Below are 23798 nucleotides of genomic sequence, written 5' to 3' on the forward strand. Positions count from 1 at the left end.
TGTCCCAATGTCACCCTGTTCCCTACACACTGCACTACTTTAGACCAATGGCACCCTGTTCCCTACACACTGCACTACTTTAGACCAATGGCACCTTGTTCCCTACACACTGCACTATTTTAGACCAATGGCACCCTGTTCCCTACACACTGCACTACTTTGTCCCAATGGCACCTTGTTCCCTACACACTGCACTACTTTAGACCAATGGCACCTTGTTCCCTACACACTGCACTACTTTAGACCAATGGCACCCTGTTCCCTACACACTGCACTATTTTAGACCAATGGCACCCTGTTCCCTACACACTGCACTACTTTAGACCAATGTCACCCTGTTCCCTACACACTGCACTACTTTAGACCAATGGCACCCTGTTCCCTACACACTGCACTACTTTAGACCAATGGCACCCTGTTCCCTACACACTGCACTACTTTAGACCAATGGCACCCTGTTCCCTACACACTGCACTATTTTAGACCAATGGCACCCTGTTCCCTACACACTGCACTACTTTGTCCCAATGTCACCCTGTTCCCTACACACTGCACTACTTTAGACCAATGGCACCCTGTTCCCTACACACTGCACTACTTTAGACCAATGGCACCCTGTTCCCTACACACTGCACTACTTTAGACCAATGGCACCTTGTTCCCTACACACTGCACTACTTTAGACTAATGGCACCTTGTTCCCTACACACTGCACTACTTTAGACCAATGGCACCCTGTTCCCTACACACTGCACTACTTTAGACCAATGGCACCTTGTTCCCTACACACTGCACTACTTTAGACCAATGGCACCCTGTTCCCTACACACTGCACTACTTTAGACCAATGGCACCCTGTTCCCTACACACTGCACTACTTTAGACCAATGGCACCCTGTTCCCTACACACTGCACTACTTTAGACCAATGGCACCCTGTTCCCTACCCACTGCAATACTTTAGACCAATGGCACCCTGTTCCCTACACACTGCACTACTTTCTACCAATGGCACCCTGTTCCCTACACACTGCACTACTTTAGACCAATGGCACCCTGTTCCCTACACACTGCACTACTTTAGACCAATGGCACCCTGTTCCCTACACACTGCACTACTTTAGACCAATGGCACCCTGTTCCCTACACACTGCACTACTTTAGACCAATGGCACCCTGTTCCCTACACACTGCACTACTTTAGACCAATGGCACCCTGTTCCCTACACACTGCACTACTTTAGACCAATGGCACCCTGTTCCCTACACACTGCACTACTTTAGACCAATGGCACCCTGTTCCCTACACACTGCACTACTTTAGACCAATGGCACCCTGTTCCCTACACACTGCACTACTTTAGACCAATGGCACCCTGTTCCCTACACACTGCACTACTTTAGACCAATGGCACCCTGTTCCCTACACACTGCACTACTTTAGACCAATGGCACCCTGTTCCCTACACACTGCACTACTTTCTACCAATGGCACCCTGTTCCCTACACACTGCACTACTTTAGACCAATGGCACCCTGTTCCCTACACACTGCACTACTTTAGACCAATGGCACCCTGTTCCCTACACACTGCACTACTTTAGACCAATGGCACCCTGTTCCCTACACACTGCACTACTTTAGACCAATGGCACCCTGTTCCCTACACACTGCACTACTTTAGACCAATGGCACCCTGTTCCCTACACACTGCACTACTTTAGACCAATGGCACCCTGTTCCCTACACACTGCACTACTTTAGACCAATGGCACCCTGTTCCCTACACACTGCACTATTTTAGACCAATGGCACCCTGTTCCCTACACACTGCACTACTTTAGACCAATGGCACCCTGTTCCCTACACACTGCACTACTTTAGACCAGGACCCAGATGGTCAGAGTATTATTCTGTCCTGAAATGAAATGTTTCATTCTATGTGTATTTAATGTATAAAGTTCAGGAGTGTAAAGGGCTGTGTTTGTCACTCCTGTTTGACTTGTCAGTGTTGTTTCTTGTCTGATACTTCAGTCTGTGTTTTACTTAGTCTGGGTTTATTGTGTCTGTCTGTCTCCTGGCCAAAGGGAATCTTCTTCCCTCACGTCCATCCATTCCAACACACACACACACACACACACACACACACACACACACACACACACACACACACACACACACACACACACACACACACACACACTAGACATGTTCTGAAGGCAGGTTTGACAGCTGCGGTGTATCATTCAGTGTGATCCTGACTTGAAGACTGTCTCTGCTCTGACAGCTCTTTATGCTGGGACTCCCTATATTGTTGACACACACACACAAAGCCCTTGTGTACTGAGCTATCACTTCTGCTACACAACCATTAAAGGTTTGAACTGAGAAGTGATGGACAGCAGAGGGTTTTACGGTGGACAAAATCAATCATATTACAGAGAAAATACAAACTCCTTTTATGTTTATGTATCACTTTGTCTTTTATCATTCGTGTGTGTGTGTATGTATTAATGTGTGTGTATGTATTAGTGTGTGTGTGTGTATGTATTAGTGTGTGTGTGTGTTAATGTATGTTTGTGTGTGTTAATGTATGTTTGTGTGTGTTAATGTATGTTTGTGGGTGTTCAAGTGTGTGTGTGTGTGTGTGTGTGTGTGTGTGTGTGTGTGTGTGTGTGTGTGTGTGTGTGTGTGTGTGTGTGTGTGTGTGTGTGTGTGTGTGTGTGTATTAATGTATCAAATCAAATTATTTGTCACATGCGCCGAATACAACAAGTGTAGACTTTACCGTGAAATGATTACTTACAAGCCCTTAACCAACAGTGCAGTTCAAGAAGAAGAAAATATTTACCAAGTAGACTAAAATAAAAAGTAACACAATAAGAATATATATAACGAGGCTATATACAGGGGGCACCGGTACAGAGTCAGTGTAACGGGCGTCTAAGTCGTTCTCCTCCTCGGACGAGGAGGAGCAAGGATCGGACCAAAATGCAGCGGGTGATGAATACATGATGAATTTATTAGACAAGACGAAACACGAAGTACACTTGAATAAATTACAAAATAACAAAAACGACGTAGACCGACCTGAACATGAGAACTTACATAAAACGAAGTACGCACGAACAGGAACAGACTAGACAAACGAAACAGTCCCGTGTGGTACAAACACTGACACGGAAGACAATCACCCACAAACAAACAGTGAGAACAGCCTACCTTCATATGGTTCTCAATCAGAGGAAACGTCAAACACCTGCCCCTGATTGAGAACCATATAAGGCTAATTAACCATGAACCTAAACAAGAAACAAATAACATAGACTGCCCACCCCAACTCACGCCCTGACCATACTAAACAAATACAAAAACAACAGAAAACAGGTCAGGAACGTGACAGTCAGTGTGGAGGATATATACAGGGGGCACCGGTACAGAGTCAGTGTGGAGGCTATATACAGGGGGCACCGGTACCGAGTCAGTGTGGAGGCTATATACAGGGGGCACCGGTACCGAGTCAGTGTGGAGGCTATATACAGGGGGCACCGGTACCGAGTCAGTGTGCGGGGGTACAGGCTAGTTGAGGTAATCTGTACATGTAGGTGGGGGAGAAGTGACTATGCATAGGTAACAAACAAACAGTGAGTGTACAAAGTGTGTGGGGTGGGGGGGTCATGTAAATTGTCCGGTGGTGATTTTATGAATTGTTCAGCAGTCTTATGGGGGGTAGAAGCTGTTAAGGAGCCTTTTAGTCCTAGACTTGGAACTCCAGTACTGCTTGCTGTGCGGTAGCAGAGTAAACAGTCTATAACTTGGGTGACTGGAGTCTCTGACAATTTTATGGGCTTTCCTCTGACACCGCCTATTATATAGGTCCTGGATGGCAGGAAGCTTGGCCCCAGTGATGTATTGGGCCGTTCGCACAACCCTCTGTAGTGCCTTACGGTCAGATGCAGAGCAGTTGCCATACCAGGCGGTGATACAACCGGTCAGGATGCTCTTGATGGTGCACCTTTTGAGAATCTGGGAACCCCATGCCAAATCTTTTCAGTCTCCTGAGGGGGAAAAGGTTTTGTCGTGCCCTCTTCACGACTGTCTTGGTATGTTTGGACCATGATAGTTTGTTGGTGATGTGGACACCAAGGAACTTGAAACTCTCGACCCGCTCCACTGCAGCCCCGTCGATGGCTGCAGTCGATGTTAATGGGGGCCTGTTCGGTCCGCCTTTTCCTGTAATCCATGATCAGCTCCTTTGTCTTGCTCACATTGAGGGGGAGGTTGTTGTCCTGCCAGTTCTCTGAACTCCCTATAGGCTGTCTCATCGTTGTTGGTGATCAGGCCTACCACTGTTGTGTCGTCAGCAAACTTAATGATGGTGTTGGAGTCGTGTTTGGCCACGCAGTCGTGGGTGATCAGGGAATACAGGAGGGGACTAGGTACACACCCCTGAGGGGCCCCAGTGTTAAAGATCAGCTTGGCAGACGTGTTGTTGCCTACTCTTACCAACCTGGGGGTGGCCCGTCAGGAAGTCCAGGATCCAGTTGCAGAGGGAGGTTTTTAGAGTCCTTAGCTTAGTGATGAGCTTCGTGGGCACTGTCGTGTTGAACGCTGAGCTGTAGTCAATGAATAGCATTCTCACATAGGTGTTCCTTTTGTCCAGGTGAGAAAGGGCAGTGTGGAGTGTGATTGAGATTGCGTCATCTGTGGAACTGTTGGGGCGGTATGTGAATTGGAGTGGGTCTAGGGTGTCCGGGAGGATGCTGTTGATGTGAGCCATGACCAGCCTTTCAAAGCACTTCATGGCTACTGACGTGAGTGCCACGGGGCGGTAATCATTTAGGCAGGTTACATTCGCTTCCTTGGGCACAGGGACTATGGTGGTCTGCTTGTGTATGTGTTAATGTGTGTATGTGTTTCAGGGAGAAGGAGGAGCAGCTGGGACGTGAGAGGGAGTGTCAGCGGCAGCAGACCCAGCAGGCGGAGAATGCTCTGGAACACTTTAAGAAGCAAGTAGAGATCAGCTCAGAGAAGACCTACGCTAACATGAAACTACAGGTAACATACCGATAATACTACATGAAACTACAGGTAACATACTGATAATACTACATGAAACCACAGGTAACATGCTGATAATACTACACGAAACTACAGGTGACATGCTGATAATACTACATGAAACTACAGGTAACATGCTGATAATACTACATGAAACTACAGGTAACCTACTGATAATACTACATGAAACTACAGGTAACATACTGATAATACTACATGAAACTACAGGTAACATGCTGATAATACTACATGAAACTACAGGTAACATGCTGATAATACTACATGAAACTACAGGTAACATGCTGATAATACTACATGAAACTACAGGTAACATACTACATGAAACTACAGGTAACATACTGATAATACTACATGAAACTACAGGTAACATGATGATAATACTACATGAAACTACAGGTAACATACTGATAATACTACATGAAACTACAGGTAACATACTGATAATACTACATGAAACTACAGGTGACATACTGATAATACTACATGAAACCACAGGTAACATTGTAACGTTCGTCTGGTGGTGTATGAACGGACCAAGGCGCAGCGGGTGTTGAATCCATAATGAATTTATTAGACATGACGAACACTGACACGAACTATACTTGAATATTTAGAAAATAACAAACAAACAACGTAGACTGACCTGAACATGCAAACTACATATAACGAAGCACGCATGAACAGGAAAGAACGAACGAGACGAGACAGTACCGTGTGGTGCAATAAACACAGACACAGCGACAATCACCCACAAACAAACAGTGAGAACAACCTACCTTAATATGACTCTCAATCAGAGGAAACGCCAAACACCTGCCTCTAATTGAGAGCCATACCAGGCAACCCATAAACCCAACATAGAAAACACATAACATAGACTACCCACCCAAACTCACGCCCTGACCAATTAAACACATACCAAACAACAGAAAACAGGTCAGGAACGTGACAAACATGCTGATAATACTACATGAAACTACAGGTAACATGATGATAATACTACATGAAACTACAGGTGACATACTGATAATACTACATGAAACTACAGGTGACATACTACATGAAACTACAGGTAACATACTGATAATACTACATGAAACTACAGGTAACATGATGATAATACTACATGAAACTACAGGTGACATACTGATAATACTACATGAAACTACAGGTAACATGCTGATAATACTACATGAAACTACAGGTAACATGCTGATAATACTACATGAAACTACAGGTAACATGCTGATAATACTACATGAAACTACAGGTAACATGCTGATAATACTACATGAAACTACAGGTGACATACTGATAATACTACATGAAACTACAGGTGACATACTGATAATACTACATGAAACTACAGGTAACATGCTGATAATACTACATGAAACTACAGGTAACCTACTGATAATACTACATGAAACTACAGGTAACATACTGATAATACTACATGAAACTACAGGTAACATGCTGATAATACTACATGAAACTACAGGTGACATGCTGATAATACTACATGAAACTACAGGTAACATGCTGATAATACTACATGAAACTACAGGTAACATGCTGATAATACTACATGAAACTACAGGTAACATACTGATAATACTACATGAAACTACAGGTAACATGCTGATAATACTACATGAAACTACAGGTAACATGCTGATAATACTACATGAAACTACAGGTGACATACTGATAATACTACATGAAACTACAGGTGACATACTGATAATACTACATGAAACTACAGGTAACATGCTGATAATACTACATGAAACTACAGGTAACATACTGATAATACTACATGAAACCACAGGTAACATGCTGATAATACTACATGAAACTACAGGTGACATACTGATAATACTACATGAAACTACAGGTAACCTACTGATAATACTACATGAAACCACAGGTAACATGCTGATAATACTACATGAAACTACAGGTAACCTACTGATAATACTACATGAAACTACAGGTGACATACTGATAATACTACATGAAACTACAGGTAACCTACTGATAATACTACATGAAACTACAGGTGACATACTGATAATACTACATGAAACTACAGGTAACCTACTGATAATACTACATGAAACTACAGGTAACATACTGATAATACTACATGAAACCACAGGTAACATACTGATAATCCTAAACTCAGCAAAAAAAGAAACGTCCTCACTGTCAACTGCGTTTATTTTCAGCAAACTTAACATGTGTAAATATTTGTATGAACATAACAAGATTCAACAACTGAAACATAAACTGAACAAGTTCCACAGACATGTGACTAACAGAAATGGAATAATGTGTCCCTGAACAAAGGGGGGGTCAAAATCAAAAGTAATAGTCAGTATCTGGTGTGGCCGCCAGCTGCATTAAGTACTGCAGTGCGTCTCCTCCTCATGGACTGCACCAGATTTGTCAGTTCTTGCTGTGAGATGTTACCCCACTCTTCCACCAAGGCACCTGCAAGTTCCCGGACATTTCTGGGGGGAACGGCCCTAGCCCTCACCCTCCGATCCAACAGGTCCCAGACATGCTCAATGGGATTGAGATCCGGGCTCTTCGCTGACACATTCCTGTCTTGCAGGAAATCACGCACAGAATGAGCAGTATGGTTGGTGGCATTGTCATGCTGGAGGGTCATGTCAGGATGAGCCTGCAGGAAGGGTACCACATGAGGGAGGAGGAAGGGTACCACATGAGGGAGGAGGATGTCTTCCCTGTAACGCACAGCGTTGAGATTGTCTGCAATGACAGCAAGCTCAGTCCGATGATGCTGTGACACACCGCCCCAGACCATGACGGACCCTCCACCTCCAAATTGATCCAGCTCCAGAGTAAAGGCCTCGGTGTAACGCTCATTCCTTCGACGATAAACGCGAATCCGACCATTACCCCTGGTGAGACAAAACCGCGACTCGTCAGTGAAGAGCACTTTTTGCCAGTCCTGTCTGGTCCAGCGACGGTGGGTTTGTGCCCATAGGCAACATTGTTGCCGGTGATGTCTGGTGAGGACCTGCCTTACAACAGGCCTACAAGCCCTCAGTCCAGCCTCTCTCAGCCTATTGCGGACAGTCTGAGCACTGATGGAGGGATTTTGCGTTCCTGGTGTAACTCAGGCAGTTGTTGTTGCCATCCTGTACCTGTCCCGCAGGTGTGATGTTCGGATATACCGATCCTGTGCAGGTTTTTTTACACGTGGTCTGCCACTGCGAGGACGATCAGCTGTCCTTCCTGTCTCCCTGTAGCGCTGTCATAGGCATCTCACAGTACGGACATTGCAATTTATTGCCCTGGCCACATCTGCAGTCCTCTCCTAGCAGCATGCCTAAGGCATGTTCACGCAGATGAGCAGGGACCCTGGGCATCTTTCTTTTGTTGTTTTTCAGAGTCAGTAGAAAGGTCTCTTTAGTGTCCTAAGTTTTTGTAACTGTGACCTTAATTGCCTACCGTCTGTAAGCTGTTAGTGTCTTAACGACCGTTCCACAGGTCCATGTTCATTAATTGTTTATGGTTCATTGAACAAGCATGGGAAACAGTGTTTAAACCCTTTACAATGAAGATATGTTAAGTTATTTGGATTTTTACGAATTATCTTTGAAAGACAGGGTCCTGAAAAAGGGACGTTTTGCATTGTCCTTCCAGTTGTCTGTTTAGTGCAGTGTCCTTCCAGGTGTAGGTTTAGTGCAGTGTCCTTCCAGTTGTCTGTTTAGTGCAGTGTCCTTCCAGTTGTCTGTTTAGTGCAGTGTCCTTCCAGTTGTCTGTTTAGTGCAGTGTCCTTCCAGTTGTCTGTTTAGTGCAGTGTCCTTCCAGTTGTCTGTTTAGTTAAGTGTCCTTCCAGGTGTAGGTTTAGTGCAGTGTCCTTCCAGTTGTCTATTTAGTGCGGTGTCCTTCCAGTTGTCTGTTTAGTGCAGTGTCCTTCCAGTTATCTGTTTAGTGCAGTGTCCTTCCAGTTGTCTGTTTAGTGCAGTGTCCTTCCAGTTGTCTGTTTAGTGCAGTGTCCTTCCAGTTGTCTGTTTAGTGCAGTGTCCTTCCAGTTGTCTGTTTAGTGCAGTGCCCTTCCAGTTGTCTGTTTAGTGCAGTGTCCTTCCAGTTGTCTGTTTAGTGCAGTGTCCTTCCAGTTGTCTGTTTAGTGCAGTGTCCTTCCAGTTGTCTGTTTAGTGCAGTGTCCTTCCAGTTGTCTGTTTAGTGCAGTGTCCTTCCAGTTGTTGGAGGGGATGTATAATTTCTGAAGGTTTGTTTTGATGTTGTCTTTGTAGTGTTTCCTTTGTCTGCCAGGCGCTCGCTGAATTTCCTTCAACTGGAAGTACCAGATCTGTTTCGGGAGGCGTGAGTTGGGCATCCGGATCACACGACCTGTCCAATTAGAGTTGGGGTTGTAATATAAATATTTTTATTTTATTTAACCTTTATTTAACTAGGCAAGTCAGTTAAGAACAAATTCTTATTTACAATGACGGCCTACCTGGGAACAGTGCCTTGTTCAGGGGCAGAACGACAGATTCTTACCTTGTCAGCTCTGGGATTGGATCCATCAACCTTTCGGTTACTGGCCCAACGCTCTAACCACCAGTAGTGGTGATGCTGTTTATTCTGACCTCCTCCAGCACACTGGTGTTGGTCGTCAGCTTTAGACCAGGAGTTTAGTTTACATACACATAGACACATGCACATCTCTTCCATCGTCTCTGACCCTAGCGTGCCCTCTCACACACTTCCCCTGTCCCCTCTCTTTCCTATCTCGCCAACACAGAGAGTGGAGGCTGGATGACAGACAGTGATCAAACCAAGACAATGCCGATGACTGCAGGCCCGTCTCTCTCTCTCACACACACACACACACACTTCTCTGAGTTAGGAAGACAGCCTGGCCACAGATGCATAGGGGCGCCATGCTGGCTGCACACAGATTCCTCTGTCTCTCATTCTCTTTCTCTCTCTTTCTTCCTCTCTCGTCCATGCTCTCTCTCTCTTTCTTCCTCTCTCTCGTCCATGCTCTCTCTCTCTCTTTCCCTCTCTCTCATGCTCGCTCTCTCACAGCTGGTTTAAACATGTTCCTTTTAAGGCCCTCTATTTGTGATCAGCTATATTATCTTCACAGAGTGCTAGGTGGCAAAATATGAGAAAACCAAAGAATGATTCTATGTTCCAATAAATTGAAATCCCACTCTGATTTTTTACAGCAAATTTCTTATCGTTTTAATTAACAATTTAAAGTGGCCTGAGTTAACAATCCTGCAGTGTTCAGTTCTATCACTAAAGCCCTTGACTTTGACCAGTTGTGTTATAGTGTGTGTGTGTGTGTGTGTGTGTGTGTGTGTGTGTGTGTGTGTGTGTGTGTGTGTGTGTGTGTGTGTGTGTGTGTGTGTGTGTGTGTGTGTGTGTGTGTGTGTGTGTGTGTGTGTGTGTGTGCTTTCACCCTGTGGGTGTGTGCTTTCACCCTGTGGGTGTGTGCTTTCACCCGGTGGGTGTGTGCTTTCACCCGGTGGGTGTCTGCTTTCACCCTGTGTGGGCCTGGTGGTATTGATGTTAGATGCCGTCACAGAGGACGCGTCTCTAAACAGTGGAGTGATGGAGTAATTAGTCTATTTCACTGGGCTGCTGTTAAACACTTGGCGGAATGTGGGCTGTGGATTATTGAGAGATAACTAATCAATGCAGACTTAGCTGTAAACTATGTGAGAGAGAACTACAGAGAGTGAGCACTTCTGGGCAGAGTGTGTGTGGGCTTCATTGACAGAGCACGTGTTACATTGTGAACAGTGGACATGTTCTGCGCTAATTAGTATGTTACTGTTGGCCTTTAACATGGAACTTATTGACATGGTGTGGGTGTGAATATCATAGAATAGACATACAGTGGGCCTAACTGATAGCACCATGGACAGTCACACTCCTCCTCTTCCCCCTATCCTTATCCTTCCTTTTACTCTCCTCCTCCTCTCCCCAGCGATCCCCTGGAATCCCGATCTTCCATCTCTCTCTATCCTCGTCTCACATCAAAGTCATGAGAGAGCATCAATCTTCTCTGCATCCCCCCCTCTCTTTTTCTCTCATCCATCTTTCTACATATCTTTCTATCTCCATTTCGCCCTATCTTTAAGAATATATGAAAGCATCTTAAGTCTGTCCTCTGTCCTCTGTCTCTCTCATTCTCTCATTTTATCTCTCTATCTCTCTCTGTCTCTCCTCTGTCTCTCCTCTGTCTCCTCTGTCTCTCTCATTCTCGCATTGTCTCTCATTCTCTCTGTCTTTCTCTCTGTCTTGCTCGCTCGCTCTCTCTCTCTCTCTTTCTGTGAGTGTTAAACTGTATCGATAGGGATATGTCTAAATGGATTACTGCTCATGTTAAAAGCTTGCACTCCGCTGGATGCCGTTTAAAGAAAATTGTCTCCCCTATTGTGAGTGTATCATATAACGACACACAGCACCATGCGGAACAGAAACTGTCGCTGCAGTTCAAAGGATGTTTTCGCATAATAAGAGGATTAATCACAACATATTGCCATAGTGCCATTCTCTCACCTGTCTATAGATAAGTCATTGGGAAAGATCCCATCTCTCCTTTTCTATGTAAATGGACAGTTGTCTGTGCCAGGATGTCACAGAGGAACCTCTTATTCATTTCTCCATACATTTCTCTCGCTCTCTCTGTGCATGTAACATATGTTGCTATTGTCATTGAGAATCACAGAGTGATCTTTCTCTCCCTCCTTCTGTAGATGGATAAGGTGGAGGAGGATCTGACCCGCTCCAAGTCCCTAAGAGAGAAACAGGCCGAGGAGTTCTCCTACCAAGTGGAGGAGCTCAAACAGAAATACGAACAGCAGGTCAGTGGGAGAGAGGAGAAAGGGAGACTTGATACTGTTATGTTTTTGCCCAAAAATGTCTAGTTTAAACTTTAAGCATTTCCTATCATTTTGGGATTAATACAGTGTATTTGAATATGGGGACATTCTGACATCATCCTCTACATGAGCCTCATCACAAAAGACACAGATGATATTCAACAGATATTTATGGTCTTAATCAACTATTAAACCACCAATGGAAAACTCTGATTCAATCTGTGTTCGGCTCATACCGTCAGTTTATCATCCAGCCCCATCAGTTTCCTCTGATTAGAAATCTCCAAACCCTTTTCCTTTTCTATTGAAATCTAACTCACTGATATAACGTCTACTTTTATGAGGAGGAAATTCAATTAACCCACTAGAATGTCCATTATCTGGTGGAAATGATGGGATTGTATGAAGAATTGGAGACACCATTCCCCTTAATCGCTGTTCAGTTTAGCCTCTTTGGAGCTGCGAAGTTACCTACCATGCCAAGGGGTGTCATCGGTTGAAACGACTAGACACAGAGAGACCATTACATGTTTACAGAGCATACTGTATATGTAGCCTGGGTTTTAACTGGTGTAAAAACAGATGTTTTTAATATCACCTTTGTGTCGGCTACGTTGTCCAATGAGTAATATTCGGTATTGTTGTGAGCCAACCTCATATCTGTGACACTAGAGAGTCCACTCATTCTCACTGTATCCAGTCACTAACTAGGGTATCATCTGTGATTACAGTGCGTGTCAAAGACATGATTGATTTCCCGAGCCCTTTAAAAAAACACATCTATCTCTCCACCTCCCGCCTAATAACCATCCCAACTCTCATTCCCCACACGCAGACAGACTAGTGGTGCGTGGCAATCGCTCAGGATGTTTTGGAGTGGAGGATATGAGAGCAATGTTTTGGTGGCGAATAGAGTAATGGTTTTCCGTTTCCGATTTGGTCCGTGGTGGAATCGTCGGTTTGAGGTTGCGCTTTTCCTAATAATCTCTCGATACAGGGGTTATTGAAGTTTGAATATAATCGTATCGTGAATTCTCCTTTTATTTATTTAAAATCCACATAAAATGCCCATTAAATTGGAGTTAAAGTGAGGAGCAGAAGTGGAGCTCAATTGAAGATCTGAAAGTGTTTTCACAGGACTCATTGTTGTAGTGACAGTTGCGTTTCAGTCCTACCATTAAATAGTTTGTGTTTGTCGTCAAAAAGCAGGTTTTTATCCTAGTTGTAATATTCCTTTGTTTGTGTGTCAGTGTTGCTGAATCTGAAAATGTTTACCGGTATGTAAATATCATAATCCCTTTTAAATGGAGAACAGTGTGTGACAGAAGGTGTCAAAGACAATTAGCAGAGTTCTGACAATATTTAAGTGAAGATAATCAACACTAACCAAGGGAAGGAAATGAAAGAAAGGCAGGGACACAGTTGACAATCACATCGTTACGGATCTATTTCATACTATAAGCATTTGGCGTCATTTACTTCAGCGATAAAGCGAGAGAAACATGTCCCACTACATCAGCCCTCTGTGCTAATGCCACATTTGGTGTCACTCATCGGTGACGTCCACCTCAGAGATAAAGAGAGCAGAAGAGCGGAGAGAGATACGGAGCGTATAGAAAGAGTCTCGTGTCTGTCTGTGTATTTTGCAATTGCATGTTCCCTTGTAGTGAGATTGGTGTCTCGGGGTCACCAGGTCACGTTTGCCCATTGAGCCAATCACAAAGGGACATTCCACTGAGGTCACATCAGTGAGCGTTTTAAAAGAGGCTCCATGTATAGAGCAGTTGTTTCCCTCTGACCTCCAGGTCATTAGGACGTCACGCCGGCCCTTCACAGCCCTGCTCCTTGACGTTGAACTGACGTAGGGAGGTCATGAGGCTGTTATAGATGGTGTCGTAACCCCTGGACCGCACGGAAACCCCTAATCTGTCCTGCTCCTCAGATATTTGGTGACAACAAATGAGACAAAGTCTAGGTCTAGGAAACGCATCGACACACCGAAACTCTCATAGACACAGAAACGCTGACACGTACACACACACAGGGCACACTTCTACACTCCCCACTGTGAAGAATCGAGTTCTCCCTCTCCCCTTCTGGTCACCCTGCTGAGGCAAGACAGTTCTCCCTCTCCCCTTCTGGTCACCCTGCTGAGGCAAGACAGTTCTCACACTCCCTTTCTCGTCACCCTGCTGAGGCCAGAGAGTTCTCCCTCTTCCCTTCTCGTCACCCTGCTGAGGCCAGACAGTTCTTCTCTCTCCCCTTCTCGTCACCCTGCTGAGGCAAGACAGTTTTCACACTCCCTTTCTCGTCACCCTGCTGAGGCCAGACAGTTCTCCCTCTCCCCTTCTCGTCACCCTGCTGAGGCAAGACAGTTCTCACACTCCCTTTCTCGTCACCCTGCTGAGGCCAGAGAGTTCTCCCTCTTCCCTTCTCGTCACCCTGCTGAGGCCAGACAGTTCTTCTCTCTCCCCTTCTCGTCCACCTGCTGAGGCCAGAGAGTTCTCCCTCTCCCCTTCTGGTCACCCTGCTGAGGCCAGACAGTTCTCCCTCTCCCCTTCTGGTCACCCTGCTGAGGCCAGACAGTTCTCACACTCCCTTTCTCGTCACCCTGCTGAGGCAAGACAGTTCTCCCTCTCCCCTTCTCGTCACCCTGCTGAGGCCAGACAGTTCTCCCTCTCCCCTTCTCGTCCACCTGCTGAGGCAAGACAGTTCTCACACTCCCTTTCTCGTCACCCTGCTGAGGCCAGACAGTTCTACCTCTCCCCTTCTCTTCACCCTGCTGAGGCCAGACAGTTCTCCCTCTCCCCTTCTCTTCACCCTGCTGAGGCCAGACAGTCCCCCCCCCCCCTTCTCGTCACCCTGCTGAGGCCAGACAGTTCTCCCCTTCTCGTCACCCTGCTGAGGCCAGACAGTTCTCCCTCTCCCCTTCTCGTCACCCTGCTGAGGCCAGACAGTTCTCCCTCTCCCCTTCTCGTCCATCTGCTGAGGCAAGACAGTTCTCACACTCCCTTTCTCGTCACCCTGCTGAGGCCAGACAGTTCTACCTCTCCCCTTCTCTTCACCCTGCTGAGGCCAGACAGTTCTCCCTCTCCCCTTCTCTTCACCCTGCTGAGGCCAGACAGTCCCCCCCCCCCCCCTTCTCGTCACCCTGCTGAGGCCAGACAGTTCTCCCCTTCTCGTCACCCTGCTGAGGCCAGACAGTTCCCCCCCCCTTCTCGTCACCCTGCTGAGGCCAGACAGTTCTCCCCTTCTCGTCACCCTGCTGAGGCCAGACAGTTCTCCCTCTCCCCTTCTCTTCACCCTGCTGAGGCCAGAGAGTTCTCACACTCCCCCTCCCCCTCCCTGAGGTTTGGAGTAACCCTCCTGGGGCAACAGTAGCAGTGTCCCGTTACCTCACTGTCTCTTTCCCAATTCTCAGGCTGTCCAGTCCTGTCACACCCCCCTAGTCCTCTGTTAGCAGCTCTACTGTGCCACTACACCCAGGCACATCTCAATGACAGGAGCCCCTCAGTGACAGGACACAGGCTGTGCTGTAACACTGTCTCTCTCTAGACTCACTCAGTGACAGGACGCAGGCTGTTCTGTAACACCGTCTCTCTAGACTCACTCAGTGACAGGACACAGGCTGTGCTGTAACACCGTCTCTCTAGACTCACTCAGTGACAGGACACACGCTGTGCTGTAACACCGTCTCTCTAGACTCACTCAGTGACAGGACGCATGCTGTTCTGTAACACCGTCTCTCTAGACTCACTCAGTGACAGGGCGCAGGCTGTGCTGTAACACCGTCTCTCTAGACTCACTCAGTGACAGGACACACGCTGTGCTGTAACACCATCTCTCTCTAGACTCACTCAGTGACAGGACACAGGCTGTGCTGTAACACCGTCTCTCTAGACTCACTCAGTGACAGGACACAGGCTGTGCTGTAACACCGTCTCTCTAGACTCACTCAGTGACAGGACGCAGGCTGTTCTGTAACACCGTCTCTCTAGACTCACTCAGTGACAGGACACAGGCTGTGCTGTAACACCGTCTCTCTAGACTCACTCAGTGACAGGACGCAGGCTGTTCTGTAACACCATCTCTCTCTAGACTCACTCAGTGACAGGACACAGGCTGTGCTGTAACACCGTCTCTCTAGACTCACTCAGTGACAGGACGCAGGCTGTTCTGTAACACCATCTCTCTCTAGACTCACTCAGTGACAGGACGCAGGCTGTGCTGTAACACCGTCTATCTAGACTCACTCAGTGACAGGACACACGCTGTTCTGTAACACCGTCTCTCTAGACTCACTCAGTGACAGGACGCAGGCTGTGCTGTAACACTGTCTCTCTCAAGACTCTCTCAGTGACAGGACACAGGCTGTTCTGTAACACCGTCTCTCTAGACTCTCTCAGTGACAGGACACACACTGTGTATCTGTTCTCCCAGGCCCTCTCCTGCTGTGTCGTGGCCACACCGGCCCCTTTAAGAGCCTCAGCACCCAGAAGCCCTTTTTTCAGCAAGCCTATGACGTAACCAGGATGTTTGTGTTTCTCCATCATCCCTCTCTCCCTCTCTTTCTCTCTCTCCTCCTCTGCCTCCTTTTGTAATGTTACTTTTTTGAAAACAGATCTAGCTCGGCCTTCCTGCCCACCTCCAACCCCCCCCCCCCTCTCTCTCAAAACCAAAGCCCTGAAATGAAATCGGGACGGTCACACGAAACAGTAAGCCAACGCTTCCCCACTTGTCTCTCCTGTCGCCGGGTGTCACGCTGTTGTTGTAGTTTTGCGTAGGAATTAGCCGCCTATCAGTCAGCCCATCAGACTCTGACATGCTGTGGAGATATGAATCATGATCTGTGGCGTGATTCTGCATGACTGTGAAATCCAGTTGCTGGATATGATTGGGTCTCTATTATATTACTGAATGAATTCTATCATAGTGAATGGAATTGAATTATAGAGCAGATGTCATGTATTAACTCTGTGGGACCAGCAAAGCCGAACATCTCCAATGACAATAACACGGAAGATGGCCAGGCCGGTCTCACACAATGCTTTGTTTGTGTTTGTGGTAAACTGTCTAAGAGGATTTTGCTCTAGAAATGAGCTGCGGGATGTCTTTCTGAAAACTACTGTTTATGTCCCAAGTGTGTGAGTATGTGTGTTTATTAGTGTGTGTTTAGTAGTGTGTGTTTTAGTAGTGTGTGTGTGTGTTTTAGTAATGTGTGTGTGTGTGTTTTAGTAGTGTGTGTGTGTGTGTGTGTTTTAGTAGTGTGTGTGTGTGTGTTTTAGTAGTGTGTGTGTGTGTTTTGGTAGAATGTATACATACTGACTAATTCCTTACAAATGTAGATGTGCGACAGCAATAAAAGAAACACAGAGAATCTCCAGGTAGAACATTTGATTTAGTCATCCCTCCCTTTCCTTCCAGTTTGCAAATCTACCCAAACGCAAGTAGTGGGGAAACCCTGAAATCCTGCGTGGCTAATAGAAGTGTCTTTTGTGGCCTTCACTGAGTGAGGAATCTGTCGATATACCCATTCATCACCAGAATAGCATTAGCCTAAGCGTAAGCAGTGTCTGGAGCTTGGGGCTAAACCTGTGGGCTAAACCTATGGGCTGGGACTAGTGCTCTCTAACTGCCTAGTCTCTGTCCTGTGTGTCTGTCCTGTCTGTGTGTCTGTCCTGTCTGTGGCAGGCCCAGGTAGGGTGCCGGGGGAGCACAATGTGTGGAGGATTAGCTTCAGAGCTGGAGCTGGGCCCCAGCCCAGGGCCCCTGCTGGCCCTTCACAGCCCCGGCAGGGGAGCACACCACGGGGATGGGACAGGGTCATGGGTACCCCGCCATGGGGGAGTGAGAGCAGAGAGCGCGGAGCCTGGGAAAAAGCAGACACAGGCGGTGCTTGGGCTTTAGTGTTCTCAGCACTCCGCCACCAGGCTTTACCTCACAGCAGGTGACTTGTCTCAGATCCGCAGCGCTAGGCTAACAGAGCTAACGCTGTAGAGTGGAGCGGTCTGTAGACACTGGGATAGCCTAGCTCAACTGACTGACAGCATGGTATGTTTGTAAAGGGGTTCTTTCTTTTGGAGGATTCTTTTGTATTTTTCCCCGTCTCTTTTTTCTTTTAGGTTTTCTGTTAATTCCATCAGACGATGACTCACTGTCTCAGTGTGTCGGTTGGGGCAGCATTTCTGTTGGTCAGCTTGTGGGAAGCTTTTTGTTATTTCGTCCTCTAAATACTCTCTCATTGTCAGCATAGACCCGTACAGCTACGATCATTTAGCGGCGATAGGCAACCAAATTTGAACGCAAACACTGAGATTGTATGATTTGATTCTTCTGCGGCAGTCTGTCGGACTCTGAATGAATATGATGACAGGTTGAAGTAACACGTTCCATCTCCTCTCCGCTTTTTGTACATTTCTCCCCTCTGAAGTTTGTTCCTGTCTTCCTTCTCCTCATGTCCTCTGAGTGGGGCGTAGTATAATGATGATAGGCATCGCCCTTACTAAGCCCATTTCCCCACGCTGTGAGACTCATAGCATGGGGCGAGGGTAGCTCCTCTAGTAGCCAGATGGCTAACCCCTCACAGCCTCTCTGCATAGACAGCCCAAGCTAACTGCTCATTTATATGCCGATAGGAGAGGGGCGACAGGAGTCCGATTTGGAGAAAGAGAGCGAGAGATAGTGGGATGGAAACAGTGTGAGGTAATAATGATGTAAATGAATTGCATTATGTCGTGGAGTCATCGAGTCGTGAGGCAAGAGACAAACGTTCTCTTTTTTTTGGTCCTGTCCTTTGTGCAACGGCGGGGCGCATTGGAGTATGGGGAGGGATGGAAGGGATGTATGGGTGGATTGATGGACAAATTGTCATGACGACAGAGCTGGGGCTGATTGTAGTCTTCTTCCTCTCACCTCCTGTTGTCCAATCAGATGTGCGAGCAGCGTGCAGGGCAGGAGCAGGAGAGGATGCGTCTACAGCAGCATTACAGCACGGAGAGGGACCATCTGGTCCAGCAGCGCCAGCGGGAGGTGGGCACCATGGAGAGGGAGGCGCGGGCCGCCCTGCACCAGCACCAGCAGCAGACCCAGGAGTGGAGGCAACGCGACGCCCAGGTAGGAGGTCTCACTACTCTCCTCTGGTCCGCACCGCTCTCCCGCAGGTTCATTCCTGGTCACCATTTTGTTAAGCCATTAACGTTCTGTGGTGCTGGGCTTTCAAAAACGCTGCGAGTAGTACGTTCTCACCTGCTGCTAGGTGCGATTTCTGAGCAAAATTTGCGTTTTGCGGGCGGATGTTTTGTAGGGTTGCAGGTGTGTGTGAGCGGAAAGGAAAGAATTCCAAATTCTTATTTAAATCCTAAATTATTTTATTTGCGAAATAAAATAGGAAGGACCGTTGTTGTTGTAGGAAGGACCGCAAATTAATGGAAAAGTTAAATGCCTATTAAACCGAAATAAATTAATATTATCATACAGTGCTAACTTCTAATGCGATTCTGTATTTCTTTCCTGGTTTCGCGGCAGGGTTCCGTGCTAGAAGTGAAAAGACTTGAAACGCCTGGAAACCACAGGTTGCCAGATAAAGGAAAGGAAGGCTTGCTCGCTGTGCAGTAGCTCTGGCCTTTTATTCCCCAAACCCTGGGTTGCATTTCTCTCCTTTCTTTCCCTGGTTCACCGGGGTCGGTATCAGCCGTGTATCAGCCGCATACGGCGAGTGCCCCGTAATCCCCCTACGGAGGAACAAGCTGTACATGGCATTTTCCCCTCACCGCAGGTAGCCATCTCCCTCCCATAAGCACCAGTTACTTTCCTATTACAACAACACACTACCGCTACAATGGCTATATGACATTTGGCGCTAAATTGATGGAGTCCCCATCCCCAAGCCTATTTAACACTATTATGATTCCAGCAGGTTTTATCTCCCTGCAGCCCTGCTCCACTCTCTTCCCTCCATCTCCCCTCTCCTCGCCGCTTCTCCTGCCTGGCTAGCATGGAGACGCTGTGGGAAGCCATTTGACAGAGCAGCCCCCGTCCGGGATGTATTTGACTCCTCAAGCCTCCAGATGAAATGTAGAATGTCAGCATGGCGAGGGCTTGTTTATTGCCTCCTGGCTGGAGACTAGGGGTCCAGCCGTGCACATTCACTATTTCTGGACATTTGGACAAACGGCGACTCTCAAATGTTTTTGCAGCGAACGGCGGGCACAGATGGTTCCCAGGTTACACAACTGCGTACGAACAACAGAACGAAATGGAATTTCGCCGTTAAGAAACTTTATTTTCTATCATTAAGATTATTATTATTTTTTAGAAGTAGGCCTAGTATGAAATAGTATAGGCCTAGATTTATAAGCATTTAGACTTAAATGGGGAATAAAATAAATATATTGTCTTTACTATTTGACATTATTGGCCATAAATGAATGAATAGAAATATGATTAGAACTATAGAAAGATGGCATTTAAACTGTAGCATTTCAAGGTCAAACAGTCAAACGTTTTAGAAACATTGTTAGTTCATCCTCTCCATACATTTGACAGTAAGACAGGGTTATGTGTACAGTACGCACTGTTCTATATGGCAGAGGTGACAGCTTTCTATATGGCCTGCTCCTTTCAGTGGAAGAAAACATCTCATCTTACTACACACACACACACACACACACACACACACACACACACACACACACACACACACACACACACACACACAGCTACCCTGAACACACTCTCTCAACTATGATTTGAGGTATCTGTTGGCACCCACTCTACTATTCTGGTTAGTCTGTCTGTCTCTGCCATGGCCATCGCCCGACCATACGATTATGTGGAGTCACATCGAGCCACAACGCACCCCAAAATCTCCCCTCCACCAATTAAAAATAAATAAAACAAAACTTCTCTCTGTGGTTAGGGTTCTTGGAGAGCAGCAGTTGGGCTCCAGAATTTACGTATGTTATTTGTATTTATTTATTTAACCCTTATTTTACCAGGTAAGTTGACTGAGAGCACATTCTCATTTACGGTAAGGACCTGGGGAATAGTTACAGGGGACAGGAGGGGGCATGAATGAGCCAATTAGAAAGATTAGTTTTTTTAACATTACTTTAAGTCCCATATTATGAAGTAGGTTTGCATTACCATAGACCATAGTTTACCCCTTTCAAACTCTGTCATACAGATGGAAATAAATGGGGCATTCAACCTCCACAGATTCTGAAAAGTCCTGAGAGTTTTGAAAGAGGAATGTTGAAAAGCAGAGTATTTTGTTGATGCATCCAGAAAATATGAACGCTTTCTGAAACTGGCAAGCATAGCTTAAATGCACTACTTAATTCCTACTACTTAGTACTTTTCACTATTGTGAGGCTTACGTGGTATTCAACATTCCATCAAACCAATCACCCACACTATCTTGTGTGAGGAAGACAGACAATGGAATCTGTCCCGATGTGACTGTCAGGATTTGGGGAATCAATTCCTGGCGAGGTGATTGGATCCAGGCCCTGCTTTCCCGCTCTTCCTTCTCTTCCTGGATTCTCTGGAAGGATTGTGTTGCTCACTTACTCTCTCTCTTCCTGACTATGGAAAGCTGGCAGAGGGAGCGGATGTCAGCCACACGTCGTGAGGATGAGTAATCCCGACTCATCCCCTTCACATGGTAGGATGAGTCTAATAAATAGGCTGGCCTCCACCCCACCCAACCAGTTGGGAAGGACAACAAACGAGTCGTGGTCAACATGGAGGAGGAGGAAGAGACATAGGAGGAGATGCAGGAGGAAGAGGAGACTACGCAGGAGGAGAAGGAGATGCAGCAGGAAGAGGAGAAGGAGATGCAGCAGGAGGTGGTGGAGCACAAGAGTTCTCTTTCCTGTCCTCATCACCATTTGTTGTTATCCAGGATACTCTGCTGGAGCCCCTTCCCTGACCAACTGTCTGTGTTACCCTGCTAAATAAAGGCCTGGAGTCTGGACAGAGACAACTGTCTGTGTTACCCTGCTAAATAAAGGCCTGGAGTCTGGACAGAAACAACTGTCTGTGTTACCCTGCTAAATAAAGGCCTGGAGTTTGGACAGGGACAACTGTCTGTGCTACCCTGCTCAATAAAGGCCTGGAGTCTGGACAGAGACAACTGTCTGTGTTACCCTGCTAAATAAAGGCCTGGAGTCTGGACAGAGACAACTGTCATTGTTACCCTGCTCAATAAAGGCCTGGAGTCAAATAAAGGTTATATAATAAAGCAACTTGAATTGTCCTAATGGTCCTCTTTATTTTACTGGTCAAGCCACAACTGACCGAGCCAAATAAAACCTTTTGGTTGTATGAACAGTTGGTATATGGTGATCTACTACCGGTGTGTGTATGATGCTCGTAGGATTGTTTTATAAATCACACTTTTTCTATATGTACAAACATGACAGTGCTGTTTAAATGAGCATTGTGCTGTGCAGTGCTGTTTAAATGAGCTTTGTGCTGTGATATTATTTAAATGAGCGTTGTGCAGTGACAGTGCCGTTTAAATGAGCGTTGTGCAGTGACAGTGCCGTTTCAATTAGCTTTGTGCAGTGGCAGTACCGTTTAAATGAGCTTTGTACAGTGACAGTGCTGTTTAAATTTGCTTTGTGCAGTGACAGTGCTGTTTAAATGAGCTTTGTGCAGTGACAGTACCGTGTAAATGAGCTTTGTACAGTGACAGTACCGTGTAAATGAGCTTTGTACAGTGACAGTGCTGTTTAAATTTGCTTTGTGCAGTGACAGTGCTGTTTAAATGAGCTTTTTGCAGTGACAGTGCCGTTTAAGTTAGCTTTGTGCAGTGACAGTGCTGTTTAAATGAGCTTTTTGCAGTGACAGTGCCGTTTTCAATGAGCTTTTTGCAGTTACAGTGCCATTTAAATGAGCTTTGTGCAGTGACAGTGCTGTTTAAATTTGCTTTGTGCAGTGACAGTGCTGTTTAAATGAGCTTTTTGCAGTGACAGTGCCGTTTTCAATTAGCTTTGTGCAGTGACAGTGCTGTTTAAATGAGCTTTGTGCAGTGACAGTGCCGTTTTCAATGAGCTTTTTGCAGTTACAGTGCCGTTTAAATGAGCTTTGTGCAGTGACAGTGCCGTTTAAATGAGCTTTGTGCAGTGACAGTGCCGTTTTCAATGAGCTTTTTGCAGTTACAGTACCGTTTAATCGAGCTTTGTACAGTGACAGTGCCGTTTTCAATGAGCTTTTTGCAGTGACAGTGCCGTTTAAATTAGCTTTTTGCAGTGACAGTGCCGTTTAAATGAGCTGTGTGCAGTGACAGTGCCGTTTAAATGAGCTTTGTGCAGTGACAGTGCTGTTTAAATTTGCTTTGTGCAGTGACAGTGCCGTTTAAATGAGCTTTGTGCAGTGACCGTGCCGTTTAAATTTGCTTTGTGCAGTGACAGTGCTGTTTAAATGAACGTTGTGCAGTGACAGTGCCATTTAAATGAGCTTTGTGCAGTGACAGTGCTGTTTAAATTTGCTTTGTGCAGTGACAGTGCTGTTTAAATGAGCTTTTTGCAGTGACAGTGCCGTTTAAGTTAGCTTTGTGCAGTGACAGTGCTGTTTAAATGAGCTTTGTGCCGTGACAGTGCCGTTTTCAATGAGCTTTTTGCAGTTACAGTGCCATTTAAATGAGCTTTGTGCAGTGACAGTGCCGTTTAAATGAGCTTTGTGCAGTGACAGTGCCGTTTAAATGAGCTTTGTGCAGTGACAGTACCGTTTAATCGAGCTTTGTACAGTGACAGTGCCGTTTTCAATGAGCTTTTTGCAGTGACAGTGCCGTTTAAATTAGCTTTGTGCAGTGACAGTGCTGTTTTAATTG

At 46.1% G+C, this 23798-nt stretch overlaps 1 protein-coding gene across 1 annotated transcript in view; it reads left to right on the forward strand.

The window, feature by feature from the left end:
* The window catches only part of cep112 (centrosomal protein 112), a 177268-nt gene that overhangs the window by 74921 nt on the left and 78549 nt on the right, over positions 1 to 23798 (forward strand). Inside the window, exons 18-20 of the mRNA XM_038986120.1 lie at positions 4922 to 5057; positions 11837 to 11944; positions 18893 to 19075. Of these exons, the coding sequence (XP_038842048.1) occupies positions 4922 to 5057; positions 11837 to 11944; positions 18893 to 19075 (427 nt within the window). The remainder of the gene's footprint in view (positions 1 to 4921; positions 5058 to 11836; positions 11945 to 18892; positions 19076 to 23798) is intronic.

Source organism: Salvelinus namaycush, chromosome 3 (assembly GCF_016432855.1).
Source record: "Salvelinus namaycush isolate Seneca chromosome 3, SaNama_1.0, whole genome shotgun sequence".
NCBI lineage: Eukaryota > Metazoa > Chordata > Actinopteri > Salmoniformes > Salmonidae > Salvelinus > Salvelinus namaycush.